Genomic DNA, 10,869 nt, shown 5'->3' on the forward strand with positions numbered 1-10,869 from the left:
CGTGTATACAAATACATTTTTTTTTCATTGTTTTATACATTGGCAGATTGATCCTGTGGTAGAGCACTGACAAGGCTTTCTCTGTTATACTAGGTGACCTTGTGGCATAAGTCATACAATAATATTCTGTACAATGTCGACGAGTTTACAGTGTAGAAATGGTTTCATCGAATTTACGATGCATATTAAGGATATCAAAGGAAACAGATTTCGGTGTTAATCTATTGCTGTTGAATCAGAGAAGACGCCCGGTTAGATGAAATATAAGATGTGGATATCTCAATGAAATTGTACAAAATTTTGGTGAACACAATTAAGTGTTCATTCATTCATTGTCTTATGTTCAGATAACTCACTCTTGGGACAGAGTAATTTCTATTGAAGGCCGAGGTACACTGCTTGATTACTGTGTGTGTGTGTGTGTGTGTGCGTGTGTGTGTGTTTGACATTTATAGGTACAACGCTTCTTCAAAATTCTTTTTCGGCAATCTGTCGCACTGACGAGCTTATAGAACCTTATACTAAGGATCACAATTTCTAGATGTTGAATCTTAAAAGCATTATATATTACCATTTGCGGATGAAACAAAACCCAGATTAAAGATAAAAAAGGGAGTTGGGCGACTTACAAACCTATTAATTGATGATTAAGGATAATTAAGGATAAATGAGGTAGGCCTAAGAATAATTCCAAACCCTTAGTCAGAAAAGAAAATAAGCACTGCATGAATCTGATTTTTTTTTTTTACTACTGTAAATATGAATTAATCCGATAAACCGTTTGCATCTTATCATTTGCCATGCAATCATACGAGACACCCGTTGATGTTCTAATATGAAACTAAAACGGAGTCAAAAAGGCTTTCGATCCTATAGTAGAATATTTTTCAGAGGCAAAATGAAGAAAGGAGGAAAACCTTCATGCCTTTACTGAACACATCAATTATTTCTACAGAATCATCAAATTCACTTCTGATTTCTCCCGATTCATACCAAATTCCTTGATGTCACCATCAGGAAGGAGTCTAGTATTCACTCAGCCAGCTCCCACTCCCGCCAATGCAAAACCAGTATCCCTAATTACATCAAGCCCTCAGACTTCGCCATACCTGCTCTAAGGATTCTGGCTTTTCCCATGTCAGACACGTAAAGAGACATCTCGTAGCCATTGGCTATGGTACCATGAGAGTTCAACAAGATAACAAAGTTCCTTCTCTCCCCATGCAGATCTGAAGATAATACTCAAACCGAAATCTAACAAACAGGGCACTGCTGACAGAACTCCCCCTCATGACCACCTGTCCACCCCAATTTTCCTCCTCTCCCCCATACCCTTCATGGCAATCACCATATTCAAATACTCCCAACCTGGCATACAGACGCCCCCGCCAACCTCAAGGATCTCATCGTTAGTGCTGAAGTATACCCTCCCTGACGGACAAAGATTCTCCGATATCAGCATGACCTCTTCAAAGGCACAGCCAGTATACTCAATGTACATCCACGACTTTTACACGAGGGTCACACTTCCGCCAGCAACTCTACCGGCCTCTCTCACCTAACCAAGGGCAATATCACTTGCGCCGCCACTATAGAATTTGTAGGATCCAATGATGTAGGGGAAACCCACACCACACTCAAGAGACGCTTCTATGGGCACAGATCAACTGTCAACACAACCCAGCTTGACACTCTATATCCTCTATTTCATTCTTCCTAATCACTCTGATTTTACAGGGCATCGAATCTTTAGGCACTCGTCCAGACACAGTCCGAACCAGCAGAGAGAAGCTCTGAATGAGACGACTTCACACGATCCAGCCTCAACATCCAGGAGGGAAATGACTATTACAATCAATCCTATGTCTCTCCTTAATATGTACGCATTTCCCGAATGCACACCGCTAAATCTCGGTTTGTTCCTCCCCCTTGTTAGAGTTAATTTTATAAAGCCCTTTCCACACACACACACACACACACACACACACACACACACACATTTCGTATTTGTTTCTGTTTGTATGAATACATATACATGTATATTTGTATTTGATATCCTTCTTACGATCCTTCTCTTGTTTGATGTTGCCTCCCTTTTCATCTTTATCCTTAAGGTATACAGGTAGCCCCCTATATTTACTCGGGATCAACACTGGCCCACTTCTGCCTTTTGTCTCTTCTTCCTGTGGTGGGATAAAAGCTCAGGCCCCTTTTGACTCCATTTTACTCCATTGGCTCGCCACTTTTGAATAAGCAGTGTTCAGCAGGGTTTTGTTGTTGTTGTTGTTTTTGCTATAAATAGCAAATAGTCTTGAAACTAGTCAAAAGATGGAAATTCTGCAAAATATTTCTTTCGGTTTTTTTTCTTTTTGTTTAACTCAGAAGCATCACTATGGCAAACCGTGTCGAGGACCTCGTGACAAGTAACCTCCAGTGCCCCATTTGTTTAAAAGTCTTCGTCGATCCAAGGCTCCTGTCCTGCTACCACACCTACTGTAAAGACTGTCTGATGCGACTCTCTAAATCTCAGAAAGGGCACAGGAGAACCTGTCCAATTTGCCGCCAGATCACTAAAGTGCCAAAAGCAAACGTTCATCTGCTGCAGTGTAACCAACCAATCTCATTAGTCTCTCCTCGAAGGTAATACGAAACAGACCACAGCCTGCACCGCATGCCGAGGTAACAGGAAGTCACAAGCCATCACCTACTGCCGAGAATGCGACGCCTACATGTGCATCAAGTGCCACATGTCTCACAACAGCTGGGACATGCTTGCGGGACACGAGGTTGTGAAGGCAAGTGACATTATTTCGAAGAGAGCTTCCGAGAAGAAGCTCCGTAAATGCCAGAAGCACAAGGCTGAGGATGAGGAGTATTTCTGCGTCGAGTGTAAGAAGTTCGTCTGCTTCCGGTGTGGCATGATGGAGCACAATAACAAGGGACACAAAGTCCTTGACGGCAAAGAGTATGAAGATGAACTGAAGGAGATGATCGACGAGCTATGTGGTCGAGCCGACGTCAAGATGTCACAGATTGATGAATACATCGTGTTCGTGGAGGAGCAACAGGCAAAGATGAAGCAAGTCCTAGATAAACTCTCCCGAGAGATCGAGGAGACGTGCGAAGAGTCGATCCAACAGCTTCAAGAGAGAAGAAACCATCTGATAATAGAGTGCACGAAGCGTATCGAGGTATTTAACAAAGAGCTGCAAAACATGAAAGATGCCAGCAAGCTTCAAATCAGTCGGATCAAGAAAGTTAGCGAGCAAATTGAGAATAATATGAAGAAACATCTAGAGGGCAAAGAGCTGACTGCGCACACCAAATGTTGTCAAAAATTGGAAGATATTCTCGGAAAGAGTGATCCCGATTACGAACAGCCACGAAATACGACTTTGCAAGGAGAGCGCGTCGCTTTTCAGCAGACCAGACGAGGAGGGACAGGTTTAATTGAGCTCAGTCTGGGAGAGATTGTTATTCTATCCCCCGATACTAGTACAGGAGGAAACCTCAACAGTGTTACGTCGCCGTCGCCGCCGCCGACGCCGCCGCCGCCGCCGAAGATGCCGCTGCCCCCGAAGCTGCCACCGCCGCCGCCGTCGTCGAGGGGTCCCAAGAAGCCGCCGAGGGCTTAATCTATTTGATTTATTTGATCTGATTTGATTTGATTTGATTTGATATGATTTCTGTATTTTGCATGTCATTTTGGGCGGTTCTCACGCGGCCTCCGCCGCCGCCACCCTCGTTGCACCATCTCCGGGCGACATAAGGACATCGAATGCGCTATATTACTGGCCACTTTTATTTACTGATTTTTATGGCGAGCATGGTGAAATTTCTACTCCTCGTTACTTTTTATCATGCTGCCCCAGTGATCCACTATTGATAGGGTCAAAAGACATATTATTTTCGTTGATGTCTTGTATGTGGTCCATTGGTTGCGTTTTTAAACGGATTTCGTGAAGATTCGATATGCTTGTGTGAGTTTTGTACAGAAGGTGTATCAACGTCAAGTCGTGATTATTCTTCCCCTACTGTTGTATTGGATCAAGGCCGCCGTCATGTTACATTTCTTGGATGTGCTGTACGAGCCACATTTCTGTTTGTTTGTTTGATTTTTTCTCTCTAAACTCATGGACCGGCGATTTAGAACAATAATGTTTTTGGCAATGCTGCTTCCAGTGTAACGGTTTTTATAATTATATGGTCAAGTGTCATGTACGTCATAATGGTGGCAACGGTCCCTGCGCGAGTCTTCGACCAGGGAGCTGGCGTGTTGTACCCCGGACAACCTGCACCTCTTTCGCAAGACCTCCTCTCTCTCCTAAATTAGGTGACGGTGACGGTTCTTCTCCTTCACATGCTACTTCTGTGGTCCATTTCATAAAAGATGTTATAGGATGGCAACTCTTGCTGGAATGACAACTTCCAATAGTAACAGCCAATCAGGAAGCTAGATTCTTGTCGTTGCTATGACAATTACCATTCCAGCAAGAGTTGCTATCATATCAACTTTTTTATGAAATGGGGCCCTGATCTCCCCCTTTTTCTTCGCTAGTGTGCTTCTTTCTTCTATTTTCAGTTCCAGCTTCTGATGACTATAGAGACTTTTGCCTTTTGTCAGTCAACTAAATTTATCACCGATACACTACATCGATTCTGCATGTCTTGTGTACTTATTACTTCAGAATTCGATTTCACAACTTGCTTTTGACCTTCTTCACCTTTCTTCATGCATGACATATAACTTACCTTATATCTTTGTGCATTACGACTCCTCAACAAAATCATCAATCAAATACAAGACATATATTTCACTTTTTTGAATGTTTTAAGTATGCGATATCCAATCCAACATGTACCTCCTATATAGTCTTTATTCCTTTCACCTCTGTCAAGCACCAACTGATGTGGTTTGATTTTGTACTAGCATTGCGATATATGATTCGTAAATTTGAAGAATTTGTAGAATTTTATTGACGATTTCGACTCCCTCACGCTAAGAGAATACAAACAGACTAGTGTATACACTTCTTGGAGATTATTGATGACGACACAAAGATATAAAAGATAAAGTGATAGTGTGATGGGAAGGTCAACAACGTAAACCAAGGCACATGTATGTAACTATAGAATAATGTCATTGTTTATCTTGTCATCACTTTTGACCTCCTTCTTACAGACTCTAGTAAACGCCCCAGAATACAGATTTGTTACGTTGACTATTAAGGTACGTGCGCAAAGCACCTCACTCTATAGTCATAAGGTAAAGTGTCAGGTGTTTTTGCATAATGTTAAACACTAAGGTCTTGCCGGTCACTGTTCGTGCTAGAATATTTGAAATATATTTCAGACGTTAAAAACAAACAAACAAACAAACAAACGTAAAACAAGAGCAGTTCAATAGTCGTTACGTTGTTCTCATAAGGATAGATGCGCACTGTTCAATAGATTTTACATGTATGTAATAGATTATATATTTTCGTTTTTTATGTAAGTGTAATACAGATTAAATATATATTTTTTTTTGATAATTACACTTGTGCTGTTTTTACATGCATATAAACTTGTCATTAAGTTATTGTGTACAGTGTATGAATATTCATGTTTCTGAAATAGTGTGTACATTAATGAAACTCATCATGGAATCATGATTATGAATGATGCTTAAATTGGTGACGTTTATAATTTTAGCGACAAAATTGATAAAAATAACAATAACCTCAACGACATTGAGTTTGCTGATGTTATGATCAAGATGATTGTGATCCTAAATATTTTCAGCGTTTTCTTCTTGCACTTCCGACATTCTCATCATAAAGGGTGGCCCAGAAAGAACGGAACACATAAGATCATTAATTTCAGCAATATTGTAGCAAATATGTCATTATTTTGCACATTATTGGAAAGGCCATTTTTTCCAATAGAATGCCAGCCTGTATTGTAAGATTTTGACTTGAGAGTTGATTTGTTATTTGTCAATGAATCTATTTCTTTCTTCTTTGTTTTGATTGTATTGTATGCACAGTTGAATATATTCCTATAGAAATTGCGCTAAATAAATGTACAATTATTATTGTTATAATTGTGTAACACTTTGATACTGCATGCTTATATCATTTTGATGCACATTATGTGTAACTGATGCTAACTTTCACACTTTCTCATAAATCCTACATGTTTACAAGGTTTTAGCATAGAACTCCTTTCATCAGTTAGAATCCTGTATCAGGGCTGTGTGGTATATCGGTGCTAAGTTGGACGTTTTGTTATCTTGTTATCGGATATTCTATAATTATTAGATGCTTATATCAATTCACATAGGGCCTACTGAAGCAACTGTCAAGTGCAAGTTAACATTATGTAACACTTCAATACTGATACATGTATATTGTTTCGATGCACGTTATCAAATATGTATTACTAATGCCAAACTTTCACATTTTCTCACAAATTCTGCATTCGTACAAGGATCAGGTATAGAATCTCCTTGAAGTTAGAATCTTGTATCAGGGCTGTTTGGTGTATTTGGCGCTCATTTGGACGATTTGTTATCGGATGTAGTGCTTGTAATCATCAATATACCATCAGACATTTACTCAAGTTCAAGTTGACGGTTTTCCCTGAAGTTGTAGCGGTCTCGCGGTTTTGTTTGTTTTTTTCGTTATGACGTCAGTGAACCTACATACCTTACTTTATCTTTTTTTTTCTTTTGTGTAGTGTGTGTATGTACATCTTCTTGTATCAATGTATTCAAAGTGGTATATCGCAGCAGGGCATCCCAAGACAAGTTACCTGTCAGTATAACTTCCCGGGACATGTCCTCATCAGATCTCTGTATATAATAGCTATCGTTTTCCATCATAGTTATAGAGAGACGGCATAGGGATCGTATAAATTCTTTTACAGTGCACATTGCGTGTATAATGCACATTAGTGTGCTCAGCAAAGACTCTGCAGAACGGGAAAGAGACATGGATAGCGTGAATTCATGTCTCGTTTGTCGCGTGTTTGAAAGTGGCAGGTCAAGAAATGAAACCTTGTTGTATCCGATAAGTACGGAAGCTTATAAATGCCAACCAGATGACGCGATAAGAAGAAGAGAAGACAAGTTAAATACCGAGAAGCCGAGTTATTGGAACTCGGCAAGTCGACTTGTTTGGGTCAAGAAGACAAGAAGCCGAGTTGTTGAAATTCGGCACGTTAATTTGTTTTGGACGAGAAGACAAGATGATGAGTTGTCGGAACTCAGCAAAGTCGATTTATTGGGGAAAATAAGACATATGACGGGTTGTTGGATCTCGGAAAGTGGGCTTGTTTTCGACATGAAGACAAGATGACGAGTTTTTAGAACTTGGCTAGTCTACTTGTTTGGGACAAGAAGACAAGATGATGAGTTGTTTGAACTCGGCAAGTAGACATATTATGTGAGACAAAATGACAAGATGACGAATTGTCTGAACTTGGCAAGTCAGCTTGTTTAGGACAAGAAGACAAGAAAATGAGTTGTAGGAACGCAGCAAGTCGACTTGGTTTGGATAAGAAGTAACAAAAAAATCTTTAAACGTTCGTTAACTTTCGTTGTACTTTCGCGGTGAATTAAAAATTGCTCCGTTCTGGTGGTTCTTTGACGCTTAATCTGTGTGTGATTCTAAGCTTTTCTTATAACCATTGCCTTCTTTTTTTTCTTTTTTTCTTTTTTGCAAGGAAGGAATGATGGAATTATTATGGGCGGGGTACCAAAATGATATGTTTGTCGGTTATTGATGTTTTGGCCTTTTCCGCGCAAAGCCCGTGTCGAAATTAAATCCTGTTTTAGTTGTGTTTTAAAGCTAGATTATAGTTTTAATCTTTTTGAAATTCGAAGTATTGCTTTGTGCCTTGCTATAATTCTCATTTTGGAGGGAATTACTGGGGGCCGGGGGACAATATTTTCCCCCAGTATTTTCATTGCCAACTGCCCCAATCCCTCCCCCCACCCTTCACGATTCATGACTGAGCGGCTTTGATTTCAATATCGGAAGAGGAGGGAGGTTAGGAGGGGATGAATTTTCTAACATGACAACAATCGTAAAAAAAGCCTTTGCTTTTGAATATAATGTCGATTTCATTTATTAACGTATTAGCATAATGATGTTTTTTTCAGGAACCAGAATAGATACGAACGTGTGAGTCAAGTGTGGAGGGGGATGAACCACAAATGAGTCACGAAGAACAAAAGAGTAAACACACTGCACGATCGAGCGTTTTGAATATTAGGCTAAGCTTAACTCTTGCACTGTCTTGTTTATATCTGCTACTTTTTGTGCATTTCCAATCGATTGCAATTATAATCATTTTGTATAAATGCAAGGGAGCAACGCCACCGAGCGCCCGAAAATTTTGGCATTTTTGCCTATCTATAACGTCATTTCTACCGTAAATTAAGTTAACATTAATGCATATTAAAATTCACATTAAATTCTTAACAAATTAACAATGGCTTTAACCAGGAAAATCAGGCAATTTATCATGAACACCCATATTTCAATATCTCTGAAACCTGCTGGGGATGATTGTACATACCACCCCCGCTATCTATACGCCCCTGCTTGGTGGGGAGGGGTGCTCTGGATGGGAGATGGGAACAATATGATTGCGAAATATGATATTGCTGTAGAAAGTAAAGGAACGACCATAATATACATGATATAAGTGACCGGTTTATGAACTGAGCTGCCTTCTCCCCCTCCACCTCCGTAAATTGATCTATTAGCTTGACTCTGTTTTCTTTCTGTTTTTTCTTGCAGCTTGTCAAAAAAAAAATTAGTGCTAGTGGCCGTAGATAATGCCCTCTCCTATCAAGTCCGCCCTTGGTAAATCCATGCTATAAATAGTATCACATTTTGTTGAGAAATGCTTATGATATTACTTTTGTCAATTGTTGTTTGTAGGTTGACTAAAGTAACTCACAAACGCTTTTTTAATGATTCTCTTTCAAATTTCCAGAGTGGATGGCTTAATAGTGCAGGTCTTTGATTTGGTTTTAATCCCAATTAGTTGCATGATTTATTTTCAGGGTTTTTTTTTCCAAATGAAGAGGCACCGTATAGGTACGTATTATTTACTGTCTCAATTTATAGTTTGATATAATTTCAGAGAGTTTCAGATGCTTTAAAGAGCAAGTTGCTGCCTTCCGTCTCTTATATACGTACTAGTATTCAAGCACTATTCTTTTCCATGATAACAATTTGTGGAATATGGCAAATAGCTTAAACACATCAACAAAGATATCAATTTTCCCAGAGATTGCTTTGTGTGGAAGAGAAACTCAGAATGCAAATCCACGACGCAATAAGTGTCGCAAAGAAATCTGTATATTGACTTGCCGAGTTTTAACAACACGGTTTCTTGTCCCCTTGTCCAAAAAACTTGATTTCATCTTGATTTCTTGTCCTAAAGATGTCGACTTTGAGAGTTCCAACAGCTCATCATCTTATCTTCTTATCCCCCAAAAGTCAATTTCCGAGTTTCAACAACTCGTTATCTTATCTTTATGTACCAAACAAGTCGACTTGCCAATTTTCAACTCGGCCTCTTGTCCCAAACAACAGCATACTTGTCATCTTGAATTCTTGTCCCAAACAAGTCTACTTGCTGAGTTTCAATAACTCGGCTTCTTGTCCTCTTGACTTCTTGTCCCAACAACTTGTAATCTTGACTTCTTGTCCTTAACAAGTCGACTTGGCGCGTCCCAACAACTCGTAAACTTCTTGTCCCAAATAAGTCAACTATGCGAGTTTCAACAAAAGGTTATCTTCTTTTCTTGTTCCTAACTAGACGACTTTCTGAGTTCTATAACAACTCTTCATCTTGTCTTCTTGTTCTAAACAATTCGACTAGCCGAGTTTCAACACATGGCCATCTTGACTTCTTGTCCCCATAAAAGTCGACTTTCCAAGTTTCGACAAGATACTCGTCATCTTGTCTTTTTGTCCCAAACAAATCGACTTGCCGAGTTCTAATAACTCGGCTTTCTGTCTTCTTGACCCAAACAAGTCGACTTGCCGAGTTCCAACAACTCGACTTCTTGTCTTCTTGACACAAACAAGTCGACTTGCCGAGTTCCAATAACTCGGCTTCTCGGTATTTAGCTTATCTTCTCGTCTTCTCATCTCGTCATCTGGTTGGCACTTATAAGCTTCAGTAGATAAGATTGCTTATGTTTTTCTTAATCATGATGCACCGAAAATGTCCTCGTTATAACTGGAATTTCGTTATAACCGAACTCTTTACATCCGATTCGTTCTGCCATTGGTTTACACGCAAATGAAAACGGGACCGACGCAATCACCTCGTTAAAAGCGGTTCCTCGTTATAACCGAACTCGTTAAAATGGGGTTTCACTGTAAATGTTTCTTTACGATTGGCCTGATCTGAATGGAGCAGATGTTTTTGAATATGATTTGAATACCCGCATTGAGTTTGAGGAGAGAAACAGAGGGAAAAAGAAAGGGAGAGAGAGAGAGCAACAACGAAAATCCCTTTGAACAAAAGGGTTCGTAGGGACATTTCTCGTGAAAACATAATTATTTTAACCAGCGTCGCTGCTGCTTCGTCTGAAATGCGAGAAATTGTATAAACTATATTATATGAATTGCGAGCAGTTGCAACTACATGTACGTTAAGGCTAGACGAAGAATTTGAATGCAAAAACAGATGAATGTCAGAAGTGTTTGCATTGGAGTCATCATCAATTAGAAAAAAATAAAATCTATTCAATGATACTGCACTCGTTATTATGTAAAGTAATTTTCAAGATATCAATAAAATCATCCAATAATATTCTACTTTCGTTGTTTTCTGCAGCTTTAATCTTATATCTCAAAT

The 10,869-nt window shown here is 39.5% G+C and overlaps 1 protein-coding gene across 1 annotated transcript; it reads left to right on the forward strand.

Moving 5' to 3' along the window:
• Positions 1-2,392: 2,392 nt before the first annotated feature.
• On the forward strand, positions 2,393-3,635 carry LOC139724406 (E3 ubiquitin-protein ligase TRIM56-like). The gene is made up of 2 exons (XM_071635554.1): positions 2,393-2,606; positions 2,641-3,635. Exons 1-2 carry the CDS (start codon positions 2,393-2,395, stop codon positions 3,633-3,635), a joined length of 1,209 nt encoding a protein of 402 aa, XP_071491655.1.
• The last annotated feature ends 7,234 nt before the right edge of the window (positions 3,636-10,869 follow it).

The sequence above is a fragment of the Diadema antillarum genome, unplaced genomic scaffold, assembly GCF_040938485.1.
Source record: "Diadema antillarum isolate AM-2024a unplaced genomic scaffold, OU_Dant_1.0 scf00000015, whole genome shotgun sequence".
Classification (NCBI taxonomy): Eukaryota; Metazoa; Echinodermata; class Echinoidea; order Diadematoida; family Diadematidae; genus Diadema; species Diadema antillarum.

Bases quoted from the DNA above. Each gene is read 5' to 3' on its own strand.
- LOC139724406 (XM_071635554.1), top strand. From the start codon at position 2,393: ATGGCAAACCGTGTCGAGGACCTCGTGACAAGTAACCTCCAGTGCCCC. The intron at 2,607-2,640 runs GTAACCAACCAA...CTCTCCTCGAAG, and splicing joins AAACGTTCATCTGCTGCAGT to GTAATACGAAACAGACCACA.